This window comes from Chionomys nivalis, chromosome 6, assembly GCF_950005125.1.
Source record: "Chionomys nivalis chromosome 6, mChiNiv1.1, whole genome shotgun sequence".
Classification (NCBI taxonomy): Eukaryota; Metazoa; Chordata; class Mammalia; order Rodentia; family Cricetidae; genus Chionomys; species Chionomys nivalis.
This window is the reverse complement of record NC_080091.1, coordinates 4,350,551-4,362,853: the sequence shown is the minus strand read 5'-3', so window position 1 is coordinate 4,362,853 and position 12,303 is coordinate 4,350,551. Positions and strand designations below refer to the sequence as shown.

Here is a 12,303-nt window from a genome sequence, read left to right as displayed (position 1 = left end):
CATGTATGTGTGTGTGCATGCATATATGTATGTATGTATGTATGTATGTATGTATGGAGACCAGGTCTCGTTGTGTAGCTGAGGCTACTCTTGAATTCACTGCAAGTCTCCCTCTTCAGCCTCTTGAGTTCTGGTTTTAGAAATACACGCCATTGTATCTGACTTAAATTTTTATTATTATTTTTATTTCATGTGCATTGGTGTTTTGCCTGCATGTATGTCTATATGAGAGTGTCAGATCCCCTGGAACTGGAGTTACAGACTGGTATGAGCTGCCATGTGGTTGCTGGGAATTGAACCCGGGTCCTCTGGAAGAGCAGTCAGTGTTCTTAAACACTGACCCATCTCCCCAGCCCCTGACTTAATTTTTTTTTACAGTTTCTGAGCCTGGTGGTGCATGCTTTTAACTCCAGCCCTTGGGAGGCAGAGGCAGATGGATCTCTGTGAGTTCAAGGCCAGCCTGCTCTACAGAGAGAGTTCCAGGACAGCTAGGGCTACACAGAGAAACCCTGTCTCAATGTCCTCTTGAAATAAAACAAAACAAAATAGGGGATGGCTCAGTGGTTAAGAGCACTGGCTGCTCTGGCTTCAAATCTCTTCAGGACAAGAGGAAAATAAAAAACCAAGAGCAGCAAGCAGCAGGTTGTGAGGATTGTGGAGCAGGCAGGGGCGCTTGCTGTGTAAATCAGGTCTAGTGCCACCCAGAGAACCTGTGCCAGGCAGAAGCGGAATGCCCGCTCCACAGAAGTGTCCTCTGCTCTCCACGACGGTCTGCCTCTCCCGCCATCCCACACTGAAAACAAGTACCTAAGACTCAATAGATCCCAAGAAATATGCTCAGGTACACCCTGCCTGTGTGCAGCCCCAACCACATCTACGCTAAACACTGTGACTTGGTAGCGGGCTGACCTTCCTGTGGTCTGTGCAGCCCGGGCTGTTCCAGGCCCTGGCCGCAGCTGCTCCTCCTGCTTGGGTTCTTGGGATGGGACACCTTTCAGACTCCAGGGAAGGAACTCTACCCCTACCCCAACAGACAGCTCCTCCCCACCCAGCGGGAAACCATCCGCTGCTTGTGTTTTGTCTCCCTCTAGTGGCCGAGTGTAAACACTGCATCGAACCAGGAGGCCAGAAAACCAGCACTAATTCTGCCCCGACGGTGGGCGTGGTGCAGGGTAACCCCAGTAACAGGCCCTGAGAGTGGAGCGTACTCTGCGCTCCACACAGAAGAGGAAACTGAGTCTGGGAGAGAGGAGTCATTTGGGGGTGACTGGGTTCAGGATTGGTCCTCGACTTGGTCTGTGTTCTCAGACGGGACAGGAAATAGGAGTGCCCCATCCCGCTCAGCCTGAAGCTGAGTTTACTTTGACTTTTTGGTACAAGAACCAACAAATTCTGTTTTTTCCAAAGCCAACTTGAGTTGTTTTGGTTGCGTTGTCTTTTTCTTTCCAAAGACCTTCGGCTGCTGGTTCCTACATCTCGTGTCAGTCTTCCTGCGTCCAGCCATGACTTTGTGACCCTAACGGAATAACACAACCTACCTCTCTGATCCCGAGCGTGTTTCACACAGCAAGGGGCTCACCGAAGGCTGTTGTGGAGTATTATTTTAACTAGGCAAGGATGTGTTACATTTGTTTATGCCCCAGAATATTAGTTCAACTGTGAAGAGGTGTGTTACATTGTTTATACTGCGTTTGTTTAATTATGAAAAGATGTTTGAGCCGGGCGGTGGTGGCGCACGCCTTTAATCCCAGCACTCGGGAGGCAGAGGCAGGCGGATCTCTGTGAGTTCGAGACCAGCCTGGTCTACAAGAGCTAGTTCCAGGACAGGCTCCAAAGCCACAGAGAAACCCTGTCTCGAAAAACCAAAAAAAAAAAAAAAAAAAGAAAAGATGTTTGCTTTGTTCCACCTTATCTGCCTAAGGCATCTGATTGGTCTAATAAAGAACTGAATGGGGGCTGGAGAGATGGCTCAGAGATTAAGAGCATTGCCTGCTCTTCCAAAGGTCCCGAGTTCAATTCCCAGCAACCACACGGTGGCTCACAACCATCTGTAATGAGATCTGGTGCCCTCTTCTGGCCTGCAGGCATACACACAGACAGAATATTTTATATATAATAAATAAATAAATATTTTTTTAAAAAAAAGAACTGAATGGAGGCTGGAGATATGACTCAGTGGTTAAGAGCACTGACTGCTTTTCCAGAGGACCAGGGTTCAATTCCCAGCACCCATATAGCAGCGCACAGAGATCTAACACCTTCATACCAATGCACATAAAAAAAAAAGTTAAATAAACCATAAAAATATTTAAAAAATAAAGAACAGAATGTGGTGATGCACACCTTTAATCCCAGCACTCAGGAGGGCACTCGGGAAGCAGAGGCAGGCGCATCTCTGTGTAGTTTGAGGCCAGAATAAGGTTCAGGACAGCCAGGTCTGTTACATAGGGAAACCCTGTTTGGAAAGAAAAAAAAAAGGTGTGTTACGTTCGTTTATGAGTGGTATATTTGTTTAATGAGATGTAAAGATGTGTTGTGTTCTTTTATGTTGCATTTGTTTAACTCTGCAAAACTGTGTTACTTTGCCTGTCTAAAACACCTGGTTGGTCTATTAAAGAGCTGAATGGCCAATGGCCAATAGCTAGACAGGAGAAGGATGGGCAGGGCTGCTAGGCAGAGAGAATAAATCTGGGTTCCAGTGAAGAAGGGGGGGACACCAGGGACCAGCCACACAGCCAGCCTCGGAGTAAGAAGGAAGAAAGATATATAGAATAAAGAAAGGTAAAAAGCCCAGAGGCAAGGTGTAGGAGAAGACAGGAAGACAGGTCAACTTAATTTAAGTTAGAAAAGGTGGCTAGAGCCGGGCGGTGGTGGCGCACACCTTTAATCCCAGCACTCGGGAGGCAGAGGCAGGCGGATCTCTGTGAGTTGGAGGCCAGCCTGGTCTAGAAGAGCTAGTTCCAGGACAGGCTCCAAAAGCTATGGAGAAACCCTGTCTCGAAAAATCCAAAAAAAGAAAAAAAAAAAAAAAGAAAAAGAAAAAAAGAAAAGGTGGCTAGAAATAAGCCAAGTTAAGGCCGGGCATTCCTAAGTAAGAAAGGAGAAAGCCCCGAGGAAAAAGGAAGATACAGAGGACAGGTTAATTTAAGTTAAAGGAGCTAGCCAGAACCGTGCCTGAGCTAGGCCGAGCATTCATAACTAATAACAAGTCTCCATGTCTTGACTGGGACCTGGTTGGCCCTGGTCTGGTGATGTTTGTTTGTGGTGTAACAAATGAAGCTGGCCTGAGGACCAGAGTGCGGAGGGAGCCACTAGTTAGCCACGGAGGCCAGGCAGTGGTGGCCACACCTTCAACCCCAGCTCTGGGCGGGGGCAGGGGTAGAGGGGTCTCCGGGAGTTCAAGGCCACTCTCGCCCATACTAGATTGCTTAAAGCTCAAAGAGACACAGAGCCAGGCGATGGCTCACACTTTTAATCCCAGTACTTGGGAGTCACACACCTTTAATCCCAACACAGGGAGGTGGAGATAAGAAGGGGAGAGAGAGAGAGAGAGAGAGAGAGAGAGAGAGGAATATAAGGTGGGAGGAGACAGGAGCTCCAGGCATTCAGTCTGAGGATTTTGTGGAGGTAAGAACTAGTGACTGGCTGTTTCACTTCTCTGATCTTTCAGCTTTCACTCTCTAATTCTGATTTTTATTATTAAGACCAATTAGATTCTCGCTACATCTGGAACCCAACATGGGGCGTGAGTTCCTAAGGAAACTGCTTGCCTGTGGCTTTGCAGTGGGCTGGAGCTATGCATCTGGAATCATCACCCTGCCACCTAGGTTTTCCTTTCCTCCCTCCTGGTGGGTGTGGGCTCTCCCTGGACCCTCTCCTAGTAGGTAGCTGCCTTGAGAGCCGGCAGGCTTCTTCTGTGCTATGCAGCAGCGAGTCTCACTTCATAGTCATCTTCGGCAGATTTGGGGAGAAAACTGGGAATTCTTAAAGGTAGGAATTAGTTAAAAAATAGAGGGTTTTCCAAGATATAAAATGGGAAACACTATTATGATGGAGAGAGGTCTCTTTATGGCTATACAGAACGTGATCTAAAAATGGGGCAATCAGATGAAGGGATTATCATTTTGATAATCTTTCTGCATGTATGCCTGCAGGCCAGAAGAGGGCACCAGACCTCATTACAGATGATTATGAGTCACCATGTGGTTGCTGGGAATTGAACTCAGGACCTTTGGAAGAACAGGCAATGCTCTTAACCTCTGAACCATCTCTCCAGCCCCCCATTTTGATGATCTTTATTATTGGTTTATCTCTAATAAAGTTGGTTGATATGTGTGCCAACATACAGGCCTTAGAAAAACTTAATAAAACAGATCACAGAGATGTTCAGATCCGGACAGAATTTTTTTTTTTTTTTTGGTTTTTCGAGACAGGGTTTCTCTGTAGTGTTAGAGCCTGTCCTGGAACTAGCTCTTGTAGACCAGGCTGGCCTCGAACTCACCTGTCTCCACCTCGTGAATGCTGGGATGAAAGGCCTGTGTCACCACCACCACCCAGCTTTGGACAGAGGAATTTAAAGGAGAACCAATCTCGGCATTGCGATACAGGGTTAGAGAGGAACAGCCTAAGGTTTTCAAACAACCGGCCTTAACACATCCTTACAGGAACAACTGCCAAATGGTAGATACCCAGGCTGTTTACGCACTCAGTGGACTCCTGTGGAAACATTAGGTTAAGGAGATTCAGGGAAGCGACAGCCGCAGATGGCATGCGTTCACCTGGTACATAAGGCAGGCTACACTTGATGCCCTTGGGATTAGGGCTCCTTTTGGCGTCGATGGATTTTTCTGGAATTAGTAGATGCAACATTGCGTTGCACGGGCTTTGCTCATAACTGGAGGGGAGAGAACAGCCCAGCCTCAGACGGCCCCAAGACCAGGATTTGCACCCGAGGACACCAGGGCCTGGAGTCCTCAGTTTCCTGTTTGTGACTGGGTCTCTGTGGCCCTGCAGGAAGAAGCACAAGAACCTAGGAGGAGGGTTCAGTCATGTGTGGATGGTGGTGTGAGGATATCCCAGGGCTGGGGTGGGGGTCATAGAAGAGGCACAGAAAGAGCACAAGATTGGGAGTCAGCGAGAGACGAGAGACGCAGAGGTGAGAGGCAGAGGGAGAGGATGTGGGCTGGGGACACACTCTCTCCTGGGCTGCAGGGTGGCAGGTGGCCCAGTCCTGTGTGCCCTGTGGTCACCAAGGAGAACGAAGCTGTGTCCTAAATCAGGCTTGTGACATCTCTAGACAGGAAGTGGCACTCAGGGGGCTCTGTTCCTCTAAGGCTCCGGAACACGTTGCTGAGGCCTGGAGCGCTGGACAGAGCCTGCTGTGGCACGTGGAGAGACAGCGTCTGTAAGAGGCTGTGTGAGGCAGTTTTGTTTTTGGTTTTTCTTTTTTTTTTTTTTTTTTCGAGCCAGGGTTTCTCTGTGGCTTTGGAGCCTGTCCTGGAACTAGCTCTGTAGACCAGGCTGGTCTCGAACTCACAGAGATCCGCCTGCCTCTGCCTCCCGAGTGCTGGGATTAAAGGCGTGCACCACCACGCCCGGCTGTTTTTGGTTTTTCGAGACAGGGTTTCTCTGTAGTTTTTTTGGAGCCTGTCCTGGAACTACCTCTTGTCGTCCAGGCTGGCCTCGAACTCACAGAGATCCGCCTGCCTCTGCCTCCTGAGTGCTGGGATTAAAGGCGTGCGCCACCGCCGCTCTGTGTGTGAGGCTTCTAAGGCCATACCAGCCTGTGGACCCAGCACCACAGCCCTGGGCAAGTGCCCTGTGTAGGTAGCCTCTGCACCAGACCTTTTCATGTGTGTGCGTGAGTGTGCATGTACGCTTCCCATGCGTGTGGGTGCACATGTGTCTGCAGGCACATGTGGAGGCCGGAGACTGACACCAGAATGTCTTCCTTGATGGCTCTCCATCTTGCATGAGTTCATGGATCTGACCAGTCTAGCTGGCCAGCTGGCCCGGCTCCTTTGTGTTAGGATGACAGATGAGCATTTGCATGGGGCTGGGCATCCACACATGTGACCACATGCTTGTGTGGAAGGGACTCTGTCCACGGAACTACCTCTCAGCCCATCTCAGGGAATCAAAGTGAAGGCGATGGTTGATCGAGGAAGAAGAGGGTGTCCACACACCCTAGGAAAGCTCCAGAACTTCCACCACGGAAGTCCTGGGTGCCGGAACCCTGTCACCTGCTGCGGTAGAAGGGACCTGCAGATGAGCTCAAACTGAAGGCCTGGTCATGGGATCATCCGGGATCATTCTCAGCTCAGGTCCTCACAGGTTACTCAGAGGTAGATGGGAGGGTCAGAGGCAGAGACAGCAAGCACCATGCTGCTGAACCGGAGAGGGGGGAAGAGGCTGACCTGCTCCCTCGGGTTTGCCTCTGCCCAGATGTTGTGCCCCGTCACCCACCCCACTCTCAGCCCACACAGGACTCCCCAGTCTCGGTCTGAGCTACTTCCAGTGCCCGCATCTGCCATGGACCTCATGTGGGAACCTCAGGATATAGATCTCCCAACATCTGCCATGGATAACTACTTGCAGCAAGGTTCAGGGACCAAGCGGGGCTGACAGTCTGTCTCCAGCTGCTCCTAGCAGGGCTTGGGGAGCCCCACCCTCACTGTCCAGCTGCGGTATCTCTTAGGGCCACCTGGAAAGGTTACACAGCTTGTTCACTGCAGAGGGGACTTGGCCACGGCACCTGCCATGGCTGCTCTCGATTGTCAACCTGATTATATCTGGAATGAACAACGATCCTGGAATGGAGGGCACACCTGTGAGAGATTTGGGGGGCTTGTTTTGAAGTGGGTGGATCCTTTTCTAGACCTTTGAGGTAGGGAGCAGACTTTAGCCACACCTTTGCTGGCAGCCTATATAGGGGCGCCCTCCCTTCACCTTGCTGGCACGTCCATTCCTCTGGAATTCTCGTCTATTTGTCATCCCAGCCCGTACTGAAGAGCAGCTGAGACCCCCAGCCTCGTGGGCTGAACGACCGCTGGACTCTTGGACTCTGTTCACAGCTGTGTGTATATTCACTCTCTAAGACGTTGCTCTAGAGAGTCCTGACTAGCACAGCACCCCATGTTTTGCAGGTGTTGGGGTCCACCCTATTAGATTGTCTGTGAACACGTCCTTGTCTGCTCCACTACGTTAGCCTCCCAGCTTCCCACAAACTCCCAGGACCTGGGCCTGATTGGAATTCAGGTCCTGGGAGGGACAGGACTGATGTCCCCAGAAAGAACAGGGCTGGCTGGAGGGTGGGGAGGGAGGTGGGTGAAATGGGGTGGGAGGGGCGTCTACACGGGGTGCATTCTCTACTCCAGGCAGGCAGCTCATGGGAAGTTTATTAGTAGCGACACAGACACGTGCAGGGTTGGCCAGACTGCAGTGGCAGGTCCCTAGATCAAGCCTCTTTCTGTCAGGTGGTGGATCTGAGCTCTGCCCCCCACTGGCGCACCTTGCAGAGAGGCTGCGGGCTGTAAGAGGGGAGCCCTGGACCCACAGTTTCCAGGGCATTACATCCCATGGCAGGCAGCCTGGTCCTACCCTTGGACCAGAGCATTTGGCAAAGAGCCGGCAGAATTATCATTTAGCCCCATCTGAGAACCACCCCCAAGCAGGAAAGTACTCCCCACCCCAGGAAAACAGAACCAGTGTTCAGGCCACAAACATCAGCTTGGGCCGGGTGTGAAGCAAGGCTCTCCAGCCTTGTCTGCGACTGGCTGCAGAGGCTGGGGCGGGTCTGGCAGCTTCTATGGGGCTGGGGTTGGACAAAGGGGAGTAGACGTCCTTCGTTCCAGGCTCAGTCTTCATCCTCGCTGGCATAGATGCCTGCTTCCCAGCGCTCTGCCAAGAGGCTCTTGTGTCTTGTTACTCGCGTGGCTCCCAGGACCTGCACATAGAGAGGTGTGGACATATGAGCCGCCCCAGCTGCCTCCCCGTTGACGACGTGCAGGACGGTCTGGCGCAGAGTGAGGTGAGACCCTCCCCTCCTCTGTTTCACACCGTTTTCTTCAAGCAAAGGAACATAGACTTCTGTTGACTTCCACAGCAAAGAAGTCACGCTCAGCCTAGAAAGGGTCACGTCTATAATTTCAGTGCGCAGGAGGCTGAGGCTGAGGAAGGAAGAGTGTGAGTTTGAGGCCAGCTTAGTTTGCTACATAGTGAGACTAATAATAATAATAATAATAATAATTTCTTATTTGCAGCTCTTCCTGTTGAAATCTTTGTCTTCTGGTAAAAAAAAAAATCAAAAACAAAACACCCCCCCACACCAAAACCTCACTCAGATCTTTATCCATAATCTGTACCCATGGCAGGCATCACAAGTAGATCACAGCACAATGTACCCCAGGCAGACTTCATCAACAGAGCAGAAGTAGCGGCCCTGAGTGACCAGTGCTATGGTAGAGGTGCTGACAGGAAGGGACAGACCGTGTCCTTTCCCTCTGGAGCTCACTCACCTCTGAGTTGACGCGGTCTGTGGAGTTGATTCCGGCATACTGCACGAAAGGAACAAGAATTAGTGTTCATCCTTGCTGCCCAGCCCCTGCGCCCGCCTGAAAGTCCTCTCACAGGCAAATCATCCCTTCAGAGCTGGAAGCCCAGCTGGTGGCGCTCTCCCAGAGTCTCCCGCCATCTGTTTCCATGGGGTCAGGCTGTGAGGCCAGGTGGGTAGGGTCAGACATGTGCTGTTCTCCATGGTGTCCTTTGGACCCTCCCGGCACGGCCCAGGTACCTGGTACCTACACTTGAAATCAGACCTAGGGTTTTTTTGTTTGTTTGTTTTTCTTTTCTTTTCTTTTTCTTTTTTCTTTTTTCCCTGGTTTTCAGACAGGGTTTCTCTGTAGCTTTGGAGCCTGTCCTGGAACTAGCTCTTGTAGACCAGGCTGGCCTCATACTCACAGAGATCCGCCTGCCTCTGCCTCCCGAGTGCTGGGATTAAAGGTGAGCGTTGCCACCGCCCAACTTGAAATTAGACTGGTTTTGTGAGCTCAGTAGCCTTAGAAGGATTGATGCCAAGACCTGAAGGTGTGGTTTCTGTGCAGCCTGCAGGCCGCAGGGTGTGGCAGACCCATGACTGTGGGGGCCAGGGAGATGAGAAATCAAACCAGAGGTTGTCATACGATCTTCATATGTGCACAGTGGCACTCGGGTTCACATATGAAAATAATGGTGTCAAGGCAGGCGATGATGGCGCACACCTTTAACCCCAGCACTTGGGAGGCAGAGGCAGGCGATCTCTGTGAGTTTGAGGCCAGTCTGGGCTACAGAGCGAGTTCCAGGATAGCCTGGTCTACAGAGAGAGAATCTGTCTCATAAAGTAAAAACAAAAACAAAATGGTGGTGACGACCATTTGATATTTGTTTTCTTCCTCATCAGTCTTTGACCTTTGACCCTGAGAGTGACCCCACAATAAGCGTCCCCTGCTTGTGTGCCCTCTCAGACTAGAAACCCAGGGATTAGAAGAAACACCCAGTCCCCACGGGCAGCAGGCGGCCACAGCTCTGTCCACTCACCCACACCTCCTTTTTTGTCTTCTGTCCCAGAGCGGTGTCCTCGGGGGCCTTCACCTTCCACACCAGGCCTGAATGCAGCTGGACGGGGGTGAATACTGGAGATTCTGACACAGCGTAGCTGCCGGTGATGCCTGCGGGGGGCAGAGACGGTGTCGTCAGGGAGGTCTCTGGACAAGAATCTGGAGTGCTTACAAAGACAGGGAAGCAGACAGGCGAACAGCAGCCCACCGTGACAGCCTGGCTGGAGTAGACACCAGGAGAGCTTTAGACAGACAGTGAGTCAAGGATACCGGGAAGTAAGGTGGGGAATTTGTCGTTAACCCAGAGGAGCAATCAATCAAAGAGATAAGCAGCTGCTAACCTGTCCGGGTCCAATAACGGTATTCAAAAAATCTAAAGCAAAGTTGGCTCCAGAATCTACTTTCTCCACCCCTGAGACCTCAGCACAGAACAGCCACCCTCTGGAACCCCACTCACCAGATGCTCGGGAGGAACTCCGGGAGTCTGGCTCCTCTTGTTCCGGCTCTGGGGAGAACACCTCTGGGAAGAAGGCATTTCTCCGCTCTTCAGCCACCTCTCGCTCCCTCCGCAGGACATCCTCCACCTCCCTTTCCAGCAGTTCAGAAGACTGTGACTTTTGTAGCCTCAACACCGGGCCTCCGGCCACCTCCCAGCCCCAGGTATGGGAGGTCTCAGCCTGCTGGGGGACATCTGGGACCTTGAACTGCAGCGGACGCAGGTGGAAATTCTCTAATTGCACAACACCCACATTGGCACGCAGAGGCTTCGAGGGCTCTTGTTTTGAGTTCAGAGACCTTCTAGAATATTCTGAGACATCCCTTGGAGATTCTGTTGCCTTCTGGAAGGTCACAACTTTGGTGTCCTCTGTGGAGACACCATTTGGCTTGCTGTATACTCCAGAGGCCGAGAAATCTAGTTTGGGGGTCCCAGGGCCCAGATATGGCTGGTAGGCATCCGGTGGGATCCGGCTGACCTTTCTTGCCTCTGGAGCTGGGTCAGTGGCTCGGGCATCTGGGGTGAGGATGGAGTCAGAACTCAGGCTTCTCTGGAGTCCAGGCCGAAGGTCCTGGGAGGACCAGTCGGGTGTGGACGCCCTGCCCACCTGCAGACCCTCCCGACGATGGTCTTCTTCTCGTTGTGTCTCCTGCACCATGTCCCTCTGCACATACAGGGACGGCCGGCCCCTATCTCTGCGCACTGGAGACTCAGCCAGGCTCACCTTGTTGAGCAACGGCCTACTGGGGATCTGAACCAGCTCCTGATGCCCAGCCGCCCGCCCAAGCCCCCTCTGTTCCCGCAGCTCCGCCTCACGCTCCTGGGCCAGTCTAATCTCTCTCTCAATGGGCGTTTCTTTGGGGGTCTCAGGAGACTCTGCTCGGGTCCAGGGGCCAGGGTCGTTAGCTGCACGAACTGCTACCATTTGCCCAGCTGGGGAGACATGGACAGTATTCTCTGAAATCACCTCCTTCGCTGGTGGCACGGTAGGTATGGCATAGCCATTGACTAGATGGGGCCTGGCGGAGGTCTTGGGGGCTTGGCTGACCCCTGGTGAGGCTTGCACAAAGGTTTCCCTGGCTGTGGGGCTCCAAGGAACGGGGTTTGTGTTCGCTTTCTCCAAACTCAGGAATTGCTGCCGAGCAGCCAGGAAATCAATTTGTTCTGTGTCCACCAAGATCTCATCAGTGGACTTGGGTCGAGGCTGGCCAGTGGGCCTGGGCTCCCCCTGGAGTGTGGCCACTGTGCTGCCCTTCCTGATGGCCTGGCTGTGGATGACCGCCCAGCGCTCGGCATCCAGGTCCCTCGGTTGGCTGCGGAGGGCACCGTTGGTGTCACCCAGGTGGTATGCCTTCATCTCTTCGTCTTCGTCCTCCAAGTACAGTGACCTCGGAGAGGACTGGCCGAGGAAGACTTGCCTGGTGGAGGACACACCTGTTCTCTTTACATCTGGCCTGGTCTGGTACTCAGTGGACCAGGTCTGCAGATCCTCATGGCTCCAACCGGCCTCCGGCCCCACGCCCACCAACTCAACGGTGTAGCTGGTGTTTTCATCCAGCACCAAGCTGGTGACGCGTGCTGAATGGGGGTTGCTGAAGATGGGGTATCTGGTCACACGATCCATCTCAAGGGGTCTGGGCGTGCGTGACCTTCCTCCCGGGAGTTGGAGATCTCCAGGCTCACTTAGGGAGGAGAGGACATCAGGTCAGACAGTCTAGAGAAGACAGGGACAGCTTCCGGGACTGCAGGAGACCCCTGACAGGCAACACTTTTTTTTTTTTTGGAGACAGGGTTTCTCTGTAGCTTTGGTGCCCGTCCCGGAACTAGCTCTTGTAGACCAGGCTGGCCTCGAACTCCCAGAGATCTGCCTGCCTCTGCCTCCTAAGTGCTGGGATTAAAGGCGTGCGCCACCAACGCCCGGCATCCCAACCCAAACATGGCATCGCCCCATAACATCTGAGTTCCTAGATGTCCCAAAGCTTCAGACGACAAATGCATTTTCCTGTCTGATCTCTACTCATTCTTCCTGAGACAGGCTCTCAATCTGTAGCGCAGACTATTAAACTCGTCCCAATCTTTGTGCCTCAGCCATCCGACTATGGGGATGACAGGCATGTGCCATCACGCCCAGCTACCGCTGACTCTCGTCTAAACAGTCTGTGGCTGAGGAGTCTCCGCAGGCCTCCCAGGACAGATGCTGCCCCCTCTAGCAGG

The 12,303-nt window shown here is 52.3% G+C and overlaps 1 protein-coding gene across 1 annotated transcript; it reads right to left on the bottom strand.

The window, feature by feature from the left end:
• Positions 1 to 7,456: 7,456 nt before the first annotated feature.
• On the bottom strand, positions 7,457 to 11,713 carry Misp (mitotic spindle positioning). Its single transcript, XM_057772665.1, has 4 exons — positions 10,051 to 11,713; positions 9,574 to 9,704; positions 8,517 to 8,555; positions 7,457 to 7,945 (listed from the first exon to the last, which is right to left on the bottom strand). Exons 1-4 carry the CDS (start codon positions 11,711 to 11,713, stop codon positions 7,856 to 7,858), a joined length of 1,923 nt encoding a protein of 640 aa, XP_057628648.1. The 3' UTR covers positions 7,457 to 7,855.
• Between the last annotated feature and the right edge of the window lie 590 nt (positions 11,714 to 12,303).